Consider the following 20,109-nt stretch of genomic DNA (forward strand, 5'->3'; position numbering starts at 1 on the left):
ACACTAATTATTTATTTTTAAAAGATGTTTAATTCTTTTTTAACTTTATTTTGTTCGGTTTTTTTTTTGGGGGGGGAGGGGAGTTGGTTAATGAGGATGATTATGCATCTTCCCAAGCTGCTATCCTTTACACAGAGGTGATTTCCCAGGAAATTCATAACGAGTGAGGTGGGGGGTTCGGGGGGATGAGGGGGAGGGAGTGGAGAGAAAAATAAAAGGTACAAAAATAATTCAACCACAAAGAGTGTTGGATGCTGCTTTCAAGGTTTTTTTGTTGAGCAGCTCATGGCTTGGGGGAGATGTGGGGAGAAGGGGTGCCCTCCAGCCTGCAGCCCCCAGACCCCTTTGGAGGGTGGAAATAAACCCCAGCACTACCAAACTGGGATCTGGGCAGATCTAGAATAAATCGCTGCCGTGGGCAGGAGTAATTTGGTCCAGGTGCCTGTACCCTCACCCCCCTGCCCCCGTCATTAGCAGGGAGCCCTGGGCCAAACAGGGTCCCAGAGTGCTTCCCTCCAACCCTCTTGGCTGTAACATTCCTTTCCTGCACTTTCATAACCAAGCCCCCACAAGACCCCCCATAACTAAACCCCACCAAAGTCAATATTTGGGGGAGAGAGGATTTTCCCCTTGGGCTCATCCTGACTCACTGTCAGGGTGTTGTGGGGCTGTTGCTACTGCGGGACCCCTCCACGTGCCACCCACTGCAGTGACACCCACCGGGGACCCCAGATCGCTCCAGCTTTAGGCTTTTTCTATGGACATTCTCTGATTCTGTAAGTTTTAAGGCAGCTATGGTAGAAGGGCAGTTTCCTTCATATCCCGCCCGCTCCCCCCCCCCCCCCCCCCGCCAATCACTTCTGCTAGGGATAACCCCTTTGCCTATAAATCTCCTCTCCCACCTCCAAAATAAAAAACCCTCCAGGCCTCTCGCAGGCGCTGACCTAAATCTGGTTTCTCCATCGTAACCTCAATTTTACCGCAATTAATTTTTTTCTGCTGGTCACAAGATAATTCCTGACGCCAGAAAGTCTGGAGGTCAGATGAGAAGCGGATTGAGGAAAAGGGCGGCACTAATTTCCTTAAAACAGGGAGGTTGGGAGGTGGGAAACCCCATCGTCCTGTCTAAAAATAGGGGGAATTCACTGGGAAGGGGAGTGGGACAGTTTCGGGGTGCGAGGGTGTTGAAGGGGTTAGGGGGGGATAATCCCCAAGAGGTTTGGCGCGTCTGGCCATGGGGAGGGGGACCTGCGTGGTCGTGTCATCCCCCGTCGGGCCACCAAGGGTCAATCTGGGGGGCTGGGATACGGGGGGGGGGGGCGGGGGGGGGTAGAGGGGTTTAGGACTTCATTTATGTGTAGGGGTGGAGTTTGATGCTTCATTGACACTCGGAGGCGGGGTTTAGGGCTTCGTTTACATAAAAGGGAAGAGATTAATGGTTATTTTACATAAAAGGGGGTTGTGTTGCTCAAAATTTGCATGTAGTGGGCGCGGTCAAGTGGCGCTGCCTATATAAAGACGGCGCGCGTACGTCCCATTTTCCCCGATCCTCTCCGATTTGCCAGCGAAATACGAAAGTTGGGGGTCCAGGAGTGAGAGTCAAAGCTCTTAGAGCTCCTCTCTTTGGCGGTCTGGTGCTCGAAGGTCCCAGCAAAACCCCCGCTGCCGCGACAGCCCCTGAGGCTCCTAGGCATCCTCCCGTCCTGCATCTCCAGACCTGCTCTGAGCCCACCATGAAAGCCATCAGTCCGGTGCGATCCGTCCGGAGCTGCTACGAGGCTGTTTGCTGCCTCTCGGAGCAGAGTTTAGCCATCGCCCGGGGCAGCCACAACAAGAGCCCGGCCTTGGAAGAGCCCATGAACTTGCTCTACGATATGAACGACTGCTATTCCAAATTGCGGGAGCTGGTGCCGGGCATCCCTCAAGGCACCAAGGTGAGCCAGGTGGAGATCCTGCAGCACGTCATAGACTACATCTTCGACCTCCAGATTGTGCTGGAGGAGGGGTCCAAGGGCCGCGACCCCTCCTCCGAGGCCACCCTATTTTCCCTTAAGGTAAGGGTCGCTTCGGACTGGGGGCTAGGTATGTCGATTTGGGGAGAGAGGATCTGTTAGGTTGGAGGTGATAACAAGTCGGGACAGGGGTGCTGCTGGGTCCCCGAGTGTGTTGGTGGGTCATGGCACGGTGGGGAATGGGGAGGAGTGGGGACCACCAGCTGCCGGGGTAATCTTAAGCCCCGTCCCTTCTCTCTGCAGGCGGCTGAACTCGCCTCAGAACTCCGCACCAAAGACGAGAGAAGTTTGTGTCACTAACGCCACCTCCTCCAGGTGAGTGTCGCCTCCGATCACCACCGCCACCACCATCCGTAGCCCAGTCCTCCCCTCCCCATGTGCCCACAGGTGGCGTCCCGGGGCGCCCTCCCGCCCCCAGCATCAAAATCCCCAGCGGACCGATCCCCAGCAACCCATGCTCCCCCTCCCTAATTTCCCCTCGCCCCAATTTTTCACCACCCGCACCTCAGTCGACCTCCCCAGCCCACCCCCGATACCGATCCAAATAATGCAGACCAGTGCTCCCCCTTTCTGCACTCCCCCCCAAGTCTGCCACCTGACCTCCAGTCCCCAACCAGCACCAACCTACCCCCAGCATCCCCAGCCGGGAGCCAGATACAGTCCCCGAGGAACTTGGTTTCCTGGCTCCCACCCTCTCTTCCCAAATTTCCATCCCCAACTCCACTTACCACCGCACTAATTACCACTATTATTTTTTTCTCCTCCCTCCCCCTCTGTTCTCTCACCTCCCTGTGCCAATTAGCAAACAGGCAGCGAGTGTCGGTTCCTGGTTCGTTATCAGCCGGAGGTAAATAGCAGCTTCCTCCGTGGCGCCGGGCTGTCTGCGACCTACCGGCCCCGGCATCGCCTCCCCCGGGCCCGGGCACCGCGAGTGGGGAGCGGCTGGTTCCGACCCCCCCCCAGCCTTCCACCGCCAGCATCCCACCCACGGAGCTCAGCATCCCAGCTTGGGACCCGAATTCACATGAGATATTTTTAATGCTAGACTGATGATGAAGCGGAGGTTGTCTGTATATTTTTGGATTATAGCAGCGAGTCCTTTTTTTAAAGGTGTTTAATGGGATGGCAGGGTGGGGATTAGGGGGCTTTGGGGAGGGGGGGACAAACATCCTTGAGTATGAACTAAACTCTCTGGGGCTGTGGCCTCGTGTATTGTGGAGCTCTATACTAGAGTATAACTTTTTGTACCTTTTGTGCAGGAAGGTGATTTTCTGCGAATATGCCTTGTACTTGCTTTATAAACTTTTTATAAAAGTTATCATTTTTGCATAATAAAAACCAGATAATTTTGATTGGTTTTTCTCCTGCATCGCTGGGATGGAGGGAGCTGGGGTGTACCTCTGGGTGGGAAAACCCCCTGGGGGGGTGGGAGCCTCCCAGACTTTGATGGGAACTTCTAGGGTTACTGTAGGAATCTCCATAATTGTGTAATAGCGTTGAAATGTCAGCTCAGGTATGGGAGGAATTAACCCTGGGCTGCCGGCTCCTGGCCGAGGTGGCTGCCAGCTATTTTGTGTGCTGCTGGGCTTACCTGATACTGAAGGAGTGAAGACGGTGCTGCAGCCCCAGGGACCATCTAGAGGTGTAGCTGGAGCCCTGGGAAGGAGGAAAAAATACGCTTTTTTCCACTTTTAGCCATGTGAAAATGGGCTGATAGGTGCCATGATGCTGGATTTGAGCTTCTATTGGGCTGGAAGGGGTGATGCTGCTCCCCCAGCATATACCTCATATGGGAGGTATATGGAGTTTTTGGACTGCTTTTGCTGCCCCAGGTAGTATTGAGAGAGCAGCCCCTGCCTGGCCCAATCTCCTCGGGGTCAACACTGCAGGGAAGAGGTGTTGGGAGCAAAAATGGTTTTCCCTCCCCTTGGGTAATGCTGTGGTTTCCCTTTGGCCCGGGAGCAGAACAGATGTGACCCCAGGCTGGCTCGGCTGTGGAGCTGGATCGTGCTCCCTGGGGAAGGTGTTGGCCTGCCCAGGATGAAGTTAAATTGACTTCACCCCCACCTGTAGCACCATCATCTTTATTCCCTGTGCTGGGCTCTGGTTTTGCTGCTGTGGGCTTAGCCAGGCATGATGTGGGTCCTGCCCCATGGCATTGGGGTGTCCCCAGGGTGCTCCAGCATCCAGGGGTGCATCATGGGAAGAGGAGAAGGGAGAAGACACTAGGGTCTCGGAGCACAGAGTGATACAAAGCTTCGCCCACACACACTGGCTTCAGCCTCTACCCAATGGGAGAACAGAAGCTTGGGGTGCAGCTGGCACCTGCCAAACGCTCCTTGTCCATGAGCATTTCCACAGAGAAAAGCAGCACGTGGAACTTCCAAAAAGCACCACCTGGTCCAACTGGATCACCAGCCCCTGGGAACTTTCCTCCCTCCTCCCAGCTTGATGTCCCCAGGCTCCCCAGGGCCGGTATCCTCCTGCACCTCTGGATGGGGTAGGATGAGGCGACATGGGCTGTCTGGGCATGGTGAGAGGCAGGTGAAGGTGTCCATCCAGAAACCACTGCATCTGGGAACAGAGCTGCTGTTATGCTCACAGCGAAAAATTAGCTTTTGCCATCTCCACTGGTTTTTGGCTCTGGAGGAAAAGGCAAGGGGTGGGTTAGGGGCAAGTGTCCCCACATTCACCCGGGTGTCATGGTCCTCCAGCTGTGCTGGTGCTGATGTGCCAAAGGGATCTAAGTGGGATGGGTGGGAAAAGCATCCTGGGTATGAGCCAGGGGACAGGGATCAGTCTTGGTACCTGGAAGGTGGAGCTTCTTGCAAGTGTGAGCACTCCATCCCAGGTCCTAATGGGTCCCTCATCAGAGATGATGGTGGTGGAAATCCTGGACTCGTGAGAGCATTAGTGAGCCTACTTTGGGGCAGGAGTTATTTGGAGAAGCGGGGCTAGGATAGGGTGGGAGAAACCAGTCCTGCTGGGGCTTTTTGGATGGAAATGACACTGGGGAGGTGGAGGGGGACTGCAGCCCCCGGGGAGTGGAGGTGGCCCCTGCCCCTATCCCCTCTCAGGCATCAGGGCAGGGGATTCCCGAGGCCAGGGGCTGTGGGGGTTCGGCAGGGTGTAGGTTCGGCTCTAGCTCCCAAGAAGCCTCCCAGGGCCGTTACCTCCTCCCCCGTGGTGGACGGATCCCGGCGCCTTGCCCGGAACACCCACCCCGGCATTCCCAGACTCTGGTACAAGCCGTGTTCAGACCCCACTAGTTCCCTGGACTGGGCTGTCAGTGTCCAGTGCTTTCTTTGAAACGCCTCTTAAAAAAAAAAAAAGGAACCCCCCACAACTAATGCTGGGACTGGGATTTACCTCGGGGGGGTTGATGGGATGATTTACCCCGTGGGGCAGATGGGATTTGCCTCGGGGAGAAGATTTACCCCATGCAGATTTATCTTGGCTGTTGTGGGATACCGATGCTTTCCTGGAAAACCCTGATTAAAAAAAAAAAAAAAAAAAAAAAAAAAAAAAAAGTAAAGAAAACGCGAAAACACGCAGCTAAAAATAGCCGCAAGGGCCGAGATTTACCTCGGGGAGAACAGCTGGAACGAGAAAAATGCTCCTGGCCGAGTAAGCCCGGCGTTACTTTTACCACCCCAGCTACACTGCAGGGGTGGAGAAAAGAGGGTGAGGAGGGCAAAAACTAATACCGGGGGGGTGAGTGGTGAAGGTCGAGCGCGGCCCCGCCGCGGTGCCGGTGGCCCGTGATCCGGCTCGTTCGCCTCTTGGCAAGCGCCGGAGTCTGATGCAATCGCTGCGCTGACGGAGGCGGCGGTTCCCACCTGTATTTGCCATTGTGTGCCCGGAGCTGTTTGCAGGTGTTTGCTGGCGCCGCGCTGTCTGAGCCGCACTTCCCTCCTCCTCCTTCTCCTCCTCCTCCCGCTGCTGCCCCGGCCAAGGCCTGGCCCCGCGGCCCCCCCGCCCGGCTCCGCGCCAGCCGCACTGACACAGATGCTGCGTGCACACGCGTGACCTTGGCCAGGCGCGCTCACGCGGGGAGGGGGGGTTCTGGCCGCTAAGCGCGGGTGTGCACACGCACGTGTGTACTCACATGCAGTCATTGACACGTGTGGCATGAGCATATTCACATGTGTGTCCATGTATGCACGCGTGACTGCATTTGCACACACCTGTGTGCACGCACTTACACACGTGTTTACAAACACTGACACACATGTGTAAGTGCACGTCACACGGGCAGATGTGCATACACTACTGTGTTCAGTTACACACAGCTATGTGCACTCACACATGTGTATTCAGATGCTGACACGTGTCCAGGCACACTCACACGTGTGCATGCATTTACACCCATACCCATAAATACTTACAATATGCCTACGGGCACTGACGTCTGTGCACACTTGAAATACAGGCACACTTATGTGGTGCAGTATGTGGTGCATGTATGCATGCATGAGTGCACTTACACACGTGCCTACACACGTGTGCATGTATGCACAGGAGGGCTCATCCTGCAAACCAACCTGCGTAGGGGCTCAGTACCCCCTTGGTTGGACCCCCCAGAGATGCTGTGGAATTAGAGGAAGCTATTCCTGCTCCCTCCCCACCCTCGTGGAGACCATCCTCCGTCGTGGTAGCCAACCCGCTTGTTCCTGTCAGCCCTTGTCTTCCCTCTCCCACAAGTGACATCAGGGCTTTGTCCCACGGTGGGACTGAGGCTTCACGCACGTCCCAAAATCTGCCGGGGACGAGGGAGGGTGGATCCGCAACGGTGCGGGCCCCGCAGCCGCGACTCGCTGCTGCCGTCTCCAGGGCAGAAGAAGAAGAGCCCGGCTCATCGGGAAGGCTCTCCCCTCCGGAAGATCTGGGATTTCAGATTTCCTCTGGTGTACCCTTGGAAACGACCAGGATTTCCCCCGATGCCTATCCCGGCAAGATTTGGGATCTCTTCTGCTGTACTCCTTGTGAAGGATCAAGACCTTCTCTGATGCCCTTCCAGAAAGATCTGGGACCTCCTCTGTTGCCCCCATTCCAGGCACAGGGATGTGTGGCATTGGGCTGTGGGGGCTGCTGGCCACCTGTGCTTGCCTAGGCCCATCACGTGCTCCTTGGACAGTTGTTCCCCCCGGTCTGGGCAGAGCCATAGGGCAGCAGCACCCCTTGTACCCTGTCTCTCCTGGGAATGTTCCTTGGGGAGGAAAATTAGGGGATGGGATCTCATTTGGGGTCCACAGCCCAGCTTCAGCCCCCTGCTTTTGGGATAGAGTCCACCTCCTCCTTGTGCTCTGCATCCTGATGAGGTCCCTCACCTCCAAGCTGAACATGCAAAAGAATTTCCAGATCCTGAGGTGAGCGATGGTGTGGGGGCTGCACCCCTAAGCCTCTGGTGGTGCCCTCTTGGTCTGGGCAGAGATGCAGTGGCCCAGGTGTAGCGCCACTATTCCATGTGCTGAATCTGCACTGGGAAAAACAACATAATTACTTCTTCTTCGCCATCAGCTCTTCACCTTGCTTTTGGGATGCAGTTCAGACCATCCCAAGACCTTCAGGGGAGAAGCTCAGACAGTTCTCCTGGCTCCTCCTCTCACCATGGCCAGAACAGTGATGGGATCTCTCACCTTGCTCCAGGGTGAGGAGGCTGGTCAAGGGGCTGATTAGGGGTGCTTCAGGCCATCCACGAGGTCATTCCAGACCTCTGTAACATGACAGAGTGAGATAAATAGTCTCTAAGGTCCTTTCCAATCCAAACCCCTCTGGCTTGTGGGGTGGAAGCTGGTGCAGGGCCTGCCCTTCTGGACACCTTGGTGTCACAGGAAGATACAAATCTTTGTCTTCCGGTATGGGAGAGGACTTTGCTGGTGGAAAGCCATGGCTGTAAAAGGCTTATTGAGCAAATATTGGGTAGTGGGAAACATGCCCTTGACTCACAGCACAGCACAGCTGAGGGGATGAGGGCCAACAAGTTTTCCCACCTTCTGGGTCAGCCCTTGCCCCAGTGAGGTCACACTACCAACATGTGGGGACGTCACCTCTGCTTTGCCCAAACTGGAGGATTTGAGGACACAAGCTGCCAGGCCCACCCCATACCCCAATGTCCTTATCCCAAGGGTCACCCACTGGAGCAAGCTCAAGGCAGGCAATTGACACAAATTTATCCACACTGCTGGTCATGGCCTTGTCTTTGTGCACTGGGATCAGGACAGCATTTGCCTTCTTCCCACAGAGAGGAAGAAGAAGTTCTGGGTGGATAGATCTGCCAAGCTCAGCCACACTCCTGGCACAGGGGTTGCCCTGCCCAGCTGGGGTAGCATCGCTGCTGCCAGGCCTTTTGTTCTGCCTCAAAGTCTCGCACGGTGGGAGGCAAATGTCTATCCTTGATCCAAGGCTCCTGGCACATTTCTAGGTGCCTCTCCCAGCTGAGTGTCCTTCCTTGTCCATAGCAGAGGCCATGCCCAGCATGTGTATCCATCTGTCTGTGTTCCAGGAGGCTTCTTCACATAAAAGTCCATCTCTGCACATGATTATCCTTATCCCAACCTGAGCATGGAGTTGGCTCTTCCTGGAGAGAAGAATGATGGAGAGAAGAAAAATGGGGAGGAATGAATGGGTGGAGGCATTTGTCTCCATTACCAACCAGGTAATGGAGACAAATCAGGGAATGGAGAGGAACCAGGGGACAGAGACAAACAAGGTGACAGAGAGGGACAAAGGGAAACCAACTGCTGTGGCTTGGTGGCCTCAGCAGAATTAAACCCCGGCCTGTCTCAGTGGCTGTGGTGGCCTTTTACTGGTGCCAGTAAGGGTCAGAGTTGCCCTTGCGCAGGGGTTTGCCATTGCCTCGGTGATTCCTGTTACTGCTGCACTCTGAAATACCCTGTAGGCCAGCTTGGGTGCCCTTCATCCCCTTTTTCTCTCTCCACTTAGCCAGAAAGACCTGGTGCATTCATTCCAAGGACATGGGTGGGGGTGCATGTGGAGCAATGGGTGGCAGGTTGAATGAACTATGAGTGAACCAGGGGCCAGATGTCCTCATGCTGAGCCCCTCTGAGATCCCTGCCCTCACCCAACAGCACTGTCACTTGTCTGCAGGGTGGGGAGGTGCCTGACAGCCTCTGGCTGGTGGAGGCCAAAATTTTTGTTTTAAATAGAAGTGGCTCCCTCTCCCCTACCCTGCGTTGCTGTAACTGGGGATAGGGGTGGAGGAGCGATGGGAAAGGTGGGATAAGGATGAGAAGATGAGGACTGGGGCTTGATGGAGATAAGAGATGGTGAGGAATGCGGGACGATGGGGTTGGAGGGTCGCAGCCCCCAGGGTGGACCCCACCAGATTGATGGGGGGGGGTGAGTATCTTCGAAAAAATAAGTAACAGAAAATGTATCCTAGTCCTGATCCCCAACGCAAAAGCCCCCCACCCCCAAAACAGGCACCCCTACGCCCAGCAGGTAGTCTCAAGAAGGTCCCTCCCCTTATTTGCATCGATGAACCCACCCGCCGCGCGGCCACTTTAAGGTCCCTCCCGGCCTCAGGGGAGAGGCGGGGCCACGGCGGCGACAGCCAATCAGCACGCGGCGTTTTCCGCGGGAATTCCAAATTTCGCGGCACGGGTTTTGGCGCTTAAAAAAAAAAAACGGAAAAAAAAAAAAAAGAAAAAGAAAAAGAAAAGAAGCGCTCGGGGCCGGGCGCGATCGGGCGTGAGTGGAGCCGGGCACGGGGGTCCCGGCCCAGGCGGGGCCGCTCTCCGCCCGCCCCGGCCCCATACGGCCCCAGTGCGGCTGATTTTTGGGGCCAAAAGCGAATTTTCCGCCGATTTCGGCGGCATCGCCGCTGCATTCGTCTCTGCGGGTTTTTCGGGGGCAATTTGGGGACCGGCCGGTGACATCGCCCGCCGGAACGCCTTCTCGCTCCTCCAAAATGCCACGGCTGAGATTGTGACCCCCCCGCTCCCGGCTACGGAATCGCGGGGTGCTCCTGCCCCCTTCCCCGGGCCGGGCTTCTCAGAAAGGACTTTGCAATGCTGCGGGTCCCCAGGGGAGTGTCCCCCTCCCCGGGGAGAAGGGGTTCCGCCCTTCCGCCCCCCCCTCCCCACCGCCACCCGAAGAAGGTCATGTCAGTGATGGTCTCCTGTGATCCGGGGGCTCCCAGCCTGGGCAGCCCCCCGTTATCCGCAGGCTGTTTCACCCAGGTCTACACGCCAGCGGCTGTCAGCGCCCCCTCTTCGCGGGGCGGGTGCCTCTGTGACACCCCCCAAGGCCCCGAGCTCAGGACCCTCTGTTCGGCCTCGGCGGGACGGCTGCCGGTAAGATGTCTGCATCCCGTCTCTTTCTCGGGTGTTGCTTCAGGGGCACGGGAGGCTGGGGATGGTGCTGGGTGGGGAGCAAGGCGTGGGTGACCTCAGCATGTACAGCCCCCTCTCAAATTTTGCAGCTTATATTGGAGTCTGCACCCTCTAATGTGTCTTTCTGGGAGTGGGGGAGGGTGAGGTCTGAAATCAGAAGTCGCAGTGAAATGGCTCAGATGTTTCTCAACTTCCCCTCGCCCCTGCGTGCCCGCGGCTCCAGCTTCCGCTTCTTGGCCTTTTTCGGCCTCATTTCCTTTCTCCAGCTTGCAAAAAGTCCGGGTTGTGCCTCAACACCCGGTCAGCAATCCCAGGCGCTTTGAGAAGCCCTTTCTATGGTGGGGAAATGAGGAATGGGTACAGGCAGAGCCCCTGCCTGCTCTGGGCGGGGGGCACCAGCCGTGCCCACTGGCTCTCCCCACTTTGGAGCTGTGACCCCCGGAGGTGACCCGGGCAGGTGGGGGGACACAGAACAGGGGTTGCTTTCTAACCTTGGTTTCTTCCCGTGGCTACAGTGGGGCTGGCAATGTCAGTTTTTTGGGAGGGGTCTCATCCTCCATGGATCACCCCAAGGCTTTATAGCTCAGACCCTGGTGCTGGGAGTTGGGTAGGGGGTTGTTGTCCCATGTCCCTGCCGCCAAGCCGCGGGGTCACGGTTGTGTTTATAAAGCCCAATACTAAGCTACAAAGTACCCTAAACAGAGAAAGTGAGGCACAAGCCGGGTGCTGGCCCCGTGCCCATTGTCAGGGCACACAGGAGGCTCTGCCCAGCCTGTCCCTGCTCCCGGAGGGCCCCCTCTGAGTCGTCGGCCCCGCCAGCAGCTGGCATTTAATTCCTGCCTGCTCCAGCCTGGGCACACATCCAGCCCTCACTGTGAGCCTCTGTTTTCCTCAGTCCTGGGAGGGATCCCATACCCCACTAACACTGATTTAGTGTTCCCAAAGCTTGATTTATTTATTTATTCCTCTCTCGCCCCCTCCCCTTTTCTCAATCCCTGATGCTTGGTGCCAGCTGGGGACATTGCTGCAGCGGAGGGAGAGGGAGTGTCTTTGCATCCCCCTTTGTGCCATGGCTGGGGGGATGGATGTGGCTGTTTCGAGTCCCATCCCGGGGGACTTTGGGACCACCTGTCTCCTCTCTGGCCTCTTTGTCTCCAAACCGTGTGATACATCCTGCATTGCCAAGGTCTGTTGTTTAAGAAGACACCATCATTTCTGCCCTCTCCCTTAAAAACACCCCACAGACTCCCAGTACTATTTCTGTGGATGTGCAGAGCTGCTTTTGGGCTAGTGGCCCCTTTGTCATCATCATCATCACCCACTCCAGTGCTCAGGGTACTCCTTCCTGCCACTGTCCCCTAAATGTGTCTGTGGAGTGGCCTGGGGGTCTTGTGTTACACTTGGGACATGAAGTGCTTGTCCTTAAGTGACATCTGGGATGAAGAGGTTTTGGGCTACCTGCCTCTTTGTCATCACTGCCATCATCACCCACACAAGGAGATGTTCTGTGTGCTGCTGCCCACAACCATCCCTTGAGCAGGGTCTGGGGGCTCATGTGACAACTGGGGACACGACACGCTCCTCTCTTCCCCCGGTGGCTTTGGAGAGGCATTCCCCCCTCTCCCGACTTCCTGCTGCCATTATCCCATTTGCCGTGCTGAAGATACTGTTTCCAGCCCCAGTATGGCGCTCAGAGCCCTGACAGCTGGGGTTCCTGCCGCACACACCCTGTTTATGGCACAACCTTTGTGTGCAGAGCCGAGGCAATCAGATACCAGCGTTTCCTCCCAGTTCCCAAGCAGGGCAATTGCAGCCGCTCCTAACGGCTATGTGCCACATGAGTGATCTGGAATCCCATGGAGGAGCCTATCACCCCACGGGAAAGCAGGATAGGTTGTCTCTCACCGTCCGAAAAAGCCTTATGTTTACCATACTCTCCAATTTGAGGGTTCTGGAGTAATTAAATGTGTTTTCCTTCAGGGAAAAATGTGTATTTTGGAGTGGTTTTAGCCCATGCCAATCCCATCGTCAGTGTTTGCCCATGTCTGGTCTCTGTAGGGGCTTAGGGCTATGCAAGAGCACTGGAGAGAGGGGTGCTTCTGCCGTGGGATCCCAGCTCCTCACCCTGAACAGGGACAAGAGTCCTCTGTGGTTCTGAACAAGCTGGCAGGGCTGAGCCGTCTGTGCAAAGAACACCCAAGACTGGCAGCCCCTGTGGGTGCTGGGTTGTGGGAGAAGCTGCTCAGCAGCACCCCAGATTCTACAGGGGTGACATAGTCCCATGCCACCTTGATCCCATCAAAGGGTTTTCTGCATAGGCAAAAGGGGGGATTTTTGGGGGAGGGATGGGTGGGGAAGTGGTGATTGTGCTGCTGCCCTTGGAGAGGATTCTTTGGCTATGGCTTTTAAAGCTCCTCTCTACCAGGAAAGATCTCCTAGGATGGGGCTGTTGGAGGGGATGCAGATGTTGGGTGCACCCTAGAGTAGGGAGCAGCACCTGGGCTGAGGGTACCGTCTGCTTCCCCAGTGCACGGTGGTCTCACTGTCTCCCAGATCTGGGATCAGCCTCCATTCCCCTGTCTGCCTCTCGTGCACTACTAGCCCTCAGCCACCCCAAGGCAGTGGGGGACCCACCTGTGAGGGCCTGACCCAGCAGCCCCTCAGCACAAGCAGCAGGATCCTGGAGTTGCCCTTGGCGCCCAGCCCCGGGCGCTGCGTTCCCACGCCCCCGGTGAAAGGGGGAACGGGGGGAGCCCCATGAAGGGCCGGGCAGAGCCCGGGCAAGCCCGGAGAAGGCAGCGGATGCTGCTGAAAGGGAAGGTTGGCAGGAGGAGCCCTCCGCGGGGGGGCTGAGGGATGCTCTGATGCTTGGGCTGGGCTCAGGGTGTAGCCCCTGGCGCCAGGGCTGGGCTCAGGGCTGCTTGGCAGGCAGAGCTGGCAGGGGGCCCAGCCTGCCCCCTCACTGCCTTATATACACCCGAAATTTTGGGGTCAAGCCTGATTTCCCACCCCACCACCATATTGCGTGTAGATGATATGTTCCCACATCCTGGGGAGCCATGGCTGGGGGCTGGCAAGTGGTGTGGGGTGGTCCTGCCATGTCTTGAGGGGGGGTCTTCAGGTGTGGTCCCTGTTCCCCTACCTACTCTGGTTCATCTCTCCCCCCCCTTCCCCCAGTGCTAGTAGGGTGCTGGGAGCCCCTCGCTGTGCCCCACTCAGCTGTTGTGTACCTAATCCTGCCCAGCTCGGGGGATGGCAGCTGGGTCGCAAGAGGGAGCCCCTTGTCCATTGTCCCTTGATGGTGGCTCCCAGAACTCAGGGTCCTGCCACTGCCTGAGCCCACCAAACCCCCAGAACTGCACCTGGGGAAGCAGGGGTCCCCCTTTATCCCCTCCTACACATGGGGACGGGGGATTCGGGGTCTTTGGAGGTCTCTGGAAACACCAGGACCTGCTGTGGGTTGCTCTGTGCCTCACTTTCCCCATGGCTTGGGGTAGGTGGGGTGCAGCTGATCTCCCCAACAGTGATGGGAACGTACATTGGCCATGGCCATCCATGCTGGAGAAGCAAGGGATACCGGCGGGGGGGCAGGGTGCTGGCAGATGGATGGGGTCTTATCTGAGGCAGGTGTTTCCCATGTGCTCAGCATTAACTGTTGTGGTGCCGGCAGCTGCGGGGCAGATCTGGGGCCACGAGGCTGGGGTTGGAGGCAAGTTCACTGGGAAAAACCTGCTCAGGGAAGGGTGGGAGGGAACAGATTCCCACAGGAGCTCGGGACCAACCTGGCTCCCTGGGGGGGAGGAAAACAGCCCCCGGTGCCTCTCCCACCAGCCCCCTCGGGTGGGAACGAGGCTGAGGTGCCCAACCCTTCCCTGCACAGCGCATTGTGCTCTCAAGGGAGCCGCCGTCGGAGCCGGCACAGGGACCTGGGTGCCATGCGGGACGTACTGGGGGGGACCCTGTGGGACAGCCCAGCCTGGGAGCAGGTACTGCTGGAGGGTTGGGATGGGGCTGGGGGCTTCTTTTTGCTGCTGAGCCAAAGCATTCCCCTACAAATCACCCTGCGCATGTTTGTGGCTGTGAAGGGGTCTTGGGGGATTTGTTTGTATTGGTGGGGGGGGGGGTTGGTGACACCCTCCAGTTCTCCTGTGGATTTACTCTGCTGTATTTTTCCCTGGGGCCCTTTGCCCAAGTGCTGCTGCTCAGCGTTCCTTGGGGGGGTTTCAAGGAGCTGCTTGCCGTGGTGAGGGGACAGCAGGTGCAGGGATGTTTGTCTCCCCTCCCAGAAACCAGCGTATCTCCCTCACCCCAGTTTCCCTCCAGCTGCGTACATGTGTCCCGGGGGGGCTGAACCCAGCTGGTCCCAGGTGTGCTGGTGGCAGCTGGGTGCCTCGGCTGCCTCAACCATGACCCGGTGGGAGGGGGGAAGTGAAATCCTGCACCCCAGTGGGCCGGGTGGGAGGGTGAGAATCTGGCTTTGGAGCTGCTGCATTCCCAGGGGTCAGCCCATGGAGCCCTGCCAGGAGCTGGGGGTGAGGGGGAATCCTGGTGGGTTCCCTGTGACTTGCCAGGGTGTGCAGGAAATCATGGAAGGTGACGGGACCCCTCATCTCCTCCCTGTCCAGTTCTCCCAGTGGCCTCTCACCTCACTGTTAGGTGCTGCTGTGCCCCTTCCCAAAAGGAGTATTGCAACTGGATGAGCCTCTTGCAGGATTCCCTCACCCCAGGATGTGGCACCCGGGGCTTGGCTGATGGCCCTGGGGCAGTGTGGGGAAATCAGAGAAATGTCTGGCTTGGCCACAATGCAGGGTTTTCTCTCATGCTCCAGGCCAAGAGGAAGCTGGACCTGGAGGGCCCTGAATTTCGCACGCCCAAGGGGAAGGGCTGGACACTGGCACAGGTCCCCAGCCCCAGGAGTAAGTGATGTGGGGTGAGATGGGGCAGGGGAAGCTGGGGGGAGCAGACCCCACTTCTCTTCCCTCTTAGAACCATGTCCCCTCTAGCACTACCTCATGTCACCTCCAGCCCATATCCCACATGAAGGAGAGGATGGGGGGGAGTCTCTCAAGTCCAGCCCAGTGATACCTCCATCCCACGGGCCTGGCCAAGGAGAGGATGGGGAGATCTCTTGTCTCCAACCCTATATCTGATCCCAGATCTGACACTAAAGAAAGGAAAACGTGGCCTCTCATGTCTAGCCCCATGTCACATCCCAAATTAAGGAGAGGATGGGGGGTCTCTTGTTTCCCCACAGCCCCCAAGTCTCCCGGGGAGAAGACTCGCTATGACACCTCACTGGGGCTGCTCACCAAAAAATTCATCCATTTGCTGAACGAGTCTCCCGACGGTGTTGTGGATCTGAACCGGGCTGCCGAGGTGCTGGAGGTCCAGAAGCGTCGCATCTACGACATCACCAACGTACTGGAGGGCATCCAGCTCATCCGCAAGAAATCCAAGAACCACATCCAGTGGATGTAAGTGATGGGACACAGGGATGGGGCAGGGTGGCTTGGGGACACACGTAGGGTGTGCTGTGCCATCACTCAGATGCCATCTCCGTTGGCAGGGGGACAGGGATCTTTGAGGATGCAGCAATGGTGGCGAAGCAACAAGTGCTGCATGAGGAACTGGCCGAACTGGCTAGGACAGAGAGGATGCTGGACCAGCTCGTGCAGGACTGTGCCCTGCAGATCCAGCAGCTGGCTGACAATGAGTCCAACCAAAGATATCCTTGCTGAGGGAGATGGGAGGGAGGGCAGGGTCTTGGGCATCTCTCTGAGCCCCTTCTCCTCAAGCTGTATTCCCCTGGGCTTGGGGGGTGTTTGGAGGGATGCAGTGGTTATGTCCTGCTTGCAGCCCCTCCTTTTCCTATACCTCGTCCCTGTCCACGCTGGCATATGTCACCTACCAGGACCTCCGTGCCGTCAGCAGCTTCCAGGAGCAGACAGTGATTGCCGTGAAGGCTCCCCCTGAGACGCAGCTGGAGGTGCCAGACTTCAGCCAGGTGTGTGTGGGTGCTGCTGGATCCGTGACACGCTCGATGGGTCCCTCTGGGGTATCCCAAGGACACAGCCTAGCATGACCCTGGGTGGTTTTGGGGTGTCTCCATGGGGCTGTTTGACCCTGAGCTGGTCCTTCAAGGGTTGCGATGCCCCAGTTGGATCCCTCATGCGTTGGGGCTAGTGGAGTTGGATATGGGTGACCTTCTGGGTGCCCCTCCTGAGCCTTATTCTGCCCTCCCAGGAGAACTTCCAGCTCTACTTGAAGAGTACCAATGGCCCCATCGAGGTGTACCTCTGCCCAGAGGAGATCGTGGAGGAAAGCCCCACCAAGGACCACCCTGTCCCCTCTGCTGTCACTTGCCCACAGGACCACTCGGTACCCCTTTGCCTGACAAACAGCTCCCCATCAGCCACACAGCCACTCCACCCCATCTCCCAGAGCTGGGGCAGCACAGGAACTCCTCTCTCACCCCCATCTCTGCCTCTCCCCATCCAGGGGGGACCCAGCTCACTGCTGGAGGTGGGGCCTGGGCTCCTGGGCTCCCCTGCCCACCTTCTGCAGCAGACAGAAGACCAGCTGCCGTGCACCCCCTCCCGCCTGGACCTGGGACCCTTCGTAGCTTTCTCGCCCCCCCTGGAACAGGATGACTATCTCTGGGGGCTTGAGGGCGAGGGTGTCACTGACCTCTTTGAGACATATGACCTGGGAGACCTGCTGAAGCACTGAGTGTCCTCTAGTCCCCATTGCCTTTGTTCCCTCTGGCCACTTGTGTCCTGAGCATGTGGAATCTCTGTGGGGTGACTGGAGAGATTGGGGTATGTTGGGGAGTACTGGGTTTTCTGAGGATTGGGGGGAGAGGGGACCTTGTGTTGCTCACCCAGTGTGGCTTCTCTGCACTTTCCTGGGTTGGTTGTCACCTCACTGGGCTCTGAGAGTGCCTTGTGATCCATCCAGGACCCATTCCAGCATCCCCCAATAAATCCATGGGGCACCGATGCTTCCCACCATAACCTCCCACCACCCTGGGCATGGGAGGACTGGGCTGGTGGACTGGGAGTGCCTTTGGGTGCCCCACATGGGTTAGGGGCGCCCTTGGGTGGCAGAGAAACTTCTGCCCAGAATGGGCTGTGTCATGGTTTGGGGTCACTCCAGTTGCTCCTCAGTTAAACTGGTTCTTCACAGTCACAACAGGTCATTTCCAGTGGCATTTTCCCCACTACGGCTGGAATATCCTTAAAAAACCATTGAGGCAGCAAAGCTGAAGTCATCTTTGGGTGAGGGAAGGATGAAGATCTGGCAAATTTCTGGCCACATTTGGATCCATATTCCCTGAAGGGCTGCAGTGCACAGCAGCTCCCTCCAGCCTCTTGGAGTTGCTGGTGCTGGCGGTATCAAAACTGGAATGTACTGGGAAGAGGTATGCCTGGGGGAGGCGATGACCTCCAGAGTGGGGCTTGGGAAACAGCTTGGGACAAGCCCTGGGACATGGGGTAGGATAGGGCTTTTTACTGTAGCATTCTTCGCTAAATATCTGTAATTATTGCACTGTATTTATCCAGGTTCCCCCTTTGGTCTGGGGCTGGCAGGGCTGGGAGGGGTTGGATTTGTCAGTGGGTCTATTTAAGTTGTCCTTCCTTGGGTTGTTGATGCTCCTGTAGGTTGGCTCAAGAGATGGTGTGGGTGAGAATATGTTTTGGCCTGGATAAACTGGTGGTACTTGATGTTTTCTGCCCAGGAGGGGTTGAAATAAAATAAAATTTTGATTTTATAAAGGGCTGTTTTCCTCTAAGCAGCAAAAAGTTGGAATGGTTTGGCTGGAGAGAGGAGCTGAGCTGGTTTTGCTCCTGTTTCAATGGCCTGGTTTGGGGCTTTTTAACTGGCCAGCCTGCTCTGTAGGCACTTGTGGAGAAGGGGTTGGAGATGAAGCTTTGACTGGAGTGAGGACAATGAGTCTGACCTGCTCAGATTGGTGATTTCCAGCCCAAATCTGGCTGGGATGAGCTTTTGCCTGAGCTAGAGCCCCTCCAACCAGGAGTGTAGGAAAAGCCCCACCAGCGCTGGGGGTCAGCTCCCTATGGATCTTGGGGCTGGGTGGGCTTGTGCACCCTGATTTGGGGTCTGCAGAGCAAGATCCTGTAAGGTCCTTCCCCATGTGTCTCCTGTGACCTGGGGATGCCACCAGTGCTGGTGGCAAATTGATGGTCAGTGGTACCTGGTGATGTCCTGCGGCATCTGGTGGTACCCGAGTGATCTCTGGTGGTACCCAGTGATGGCTGATGGTACCTGGTGATGTCCCGTACCCTGGATCGTGGCATGTGTTGGCGTTGCATAGTTTGGTGGTGTGGAGGAGGAGGAGGAGGAGGAGGAGGAGGAGGAGGAGGAGGAGGAGGAGGAGGACAGCCCCGGGCCAGGTGAGCAGGGCGAGGGGCACAGAGGCCACATCCCCCGTGGAGATGAGTGTCCCACTGCACGAAAGGGGATCCCCCTGCGCGGTTTGCCCCCGGCCGCGCAGTCCCCAGGCCAGCCAGGAGGTGGCAGGGCCACACCGGCCAAAGGACCGCAGGTACCCCGGGGGCAGCGGGGGGGATCGGGGGCTGCCTGTCTGCTCAGAGGCTCTTACCCCAAATCCCTGCTGCTGCAGCCTTTTAACCCTCTGCCTGCCAGAGCTCTGCCGATGTTGGTTGCTCCCGAACGGGGGAGGACACCCCCAAACCGTGGGCTCGCCTACTGCCGGTGCCAGAGAGGTGGAATCTTTCAAGCGTAGCTGTTCACCCAAGGCTTGTGATGGCTCTTCCTGTACCCCAGTCCCTCTCAGCTCCTTTATGGGGAGCCAAGCCTGTAGAAATGAGCAAAGGCTTCTTTAAAGCTCCAAGTGCCCCCCCCAGGGCCTCAGTAACAGTGTGTTAGAGGAGGACTTGGGCTGGCCCTGGTTAGGCACATACCTGTTTTACTGAGCCCCACTCCTAGCTCAGTAAAAGGGTTGAGGGTCTGATTCACCATGGGTGAGCAGTGCAAGGGGCATGGGGAGGGGTCTGCAAAGCCCCCTTGCACCCATGCTGGCCTCTCTCATGGCAAACCAGTCACAGTGAGGCTTTTTGCCCCTTTCTGTTCCAGTTTGACACCAACCCCAGTCCTGCAGTGGGATTTGCTCAGTGTCTGTTCAACCTAATTGCCTGCACCTGAGGTGCCCTGGCTTCCCCATCCTCCATGAAGAGCAAATAAACAGGAATGGGACACCAAATTCAATTGAGAGGTGGGACAAATGAGGGGACGAGAGAGGGAACAAAGAGATCGCCTCCAGCGGGACAAAAAGCCAAAGGCTCTAGTAGTTATCCCCTGTCCAAGGATTGTACCCTCACGGTCCTAGGAAGGGCAGGGTGGAAGTGACCTCCAGTTAAACCGGTGCTTGGAGCAGACTGGGCATAGTCCTAAACCATCACTGTGTGTGTCTCTATCTCCTCCCAAGATGGGGAGTGGTGGTTGCTGGGGTGCCTGGGAGAAGCGAGTACTGGAGTGCTGGGGTGAGGTGGGTTCCGGGCGGAAATGGGTGCTGGGGTCCCTGGGTGCTTGGGTTAGGTGGCTGCTGGGTGCCTCGGAAAGGGGGGTGTTGGCGTTAGGGGGATGATGGTGCCCGGGAAAGGCGGGTGCCGAGGCAAGGCTGGGGGTCCAGATCCAGAAGAAAAACCGCAGGGTTTTCTCTTCGTGCCACCAGAGCACGGGGGAACCCCGCACCCCCC

The 20,109-nt window shown here is 57.2% G+C and overlaps 2 protein-coding genes across 2 annotated transcripts; both read left to right on the forward strand.

Moving 5' to 3' along the window:
* The first annotated feature begins 1,557 nt into the window (after positions 1–1,557).
* On the forward strand, positions 1,558–3,364 carry ID3 (inhibitor of DNA binding 3). The gene is made up of 3 exons (XM_066564756.1): positions 1,558–2,054; positions 2,256–2,327; positions 2,815–3,364. The coding sequence occupies exons 1-2, from the start codon at positions 1,734–1,736 to the stop codon at positions 2,310–2,312; spliced, it is 378 nt and encodes a 125-aa protein (XP_066420853.1). The 5' UTR covers positions 1,558–1,733; the 3' UTR covers positions 2,313–2,327; positions 2,815–3,364.
* Positions 3,365–10,045: 6,681 nt separating this feature from the next.
* Positions 10,046–17,098, forward strand: E2F2 (E2F transcription factor 2). Its single transcript, XM_066564904.1, has 6 exons — positions 10,046–10,330; positions 15,198–15,285; positions 15,624–15,843; positions 15,936–16,094; positions 16,259–16,373; positions 16,613–17,098. The coding sequence occupies exons 1-6, from the start codon at positions 10,046–10,048 to the stop codon at positions 17,096–17,098; spliced, it is 1,353 nt and encodes a 450-aa protein (XP_066421001.1).
* Positions 17,099–20,109: the final 3,011 nt, after the last annotated feature.

The sequence above is a fragment of the Molothrus aeneus genome, chromosome 23 (genome assembly GCF_037042795.1).
Source record: "Molothrus aeneus isolate 106 chromosome 23, BPBGC_Maene_1.0, whole genome shotgun sequence".
Lineage (NCBI taxonomy): Eukaryota > Metazoa > Chordata > Aves > Passeriformes > Icteridae > Molothrus > Molothrus aeneus.

Excerpts from the sequence above, each read along its gene's own strand:
- ID3 (XM_066564756.1), top strand. The coding sequence starts at position 1,734 with ATGAAAGCCATCAGTCCGGTGCGATCCGTCCGGAGCTGCTACGAGGCT. Across the intron at positions 2,055-2,255 it reads CCACCCTATTTTCCCTTAAG|GCGGCTGAACTCGCCTCAGA; the intron begins GTAAGGGTCGCT and ends TTCTCTCTGCAG.
- E2F2 (XM_066564904.1), top strand. The coding sequence starts at position 10,046 with ATGCTGCGGGTCCCCAGGGGAGTGTCCCCCTCCCCGGGGAGAAGGGGT. Across the intron at positions 15,286-15,623 it reads ACAGGTCCCCAGCCCCAGGA|CCCCCAAGTCTCCCGGGGAG; the intron begins GTAAGTGATGTG and ends GTTTCCCCACAG. Across the intron at positions 16,095-16,258 it reads GACAATGAGTCCAACCAAAG|GCTGGCATATGTCACCTACC; the intron begins ATATCCTTGCTG and ends GTCCCTGTCCAC.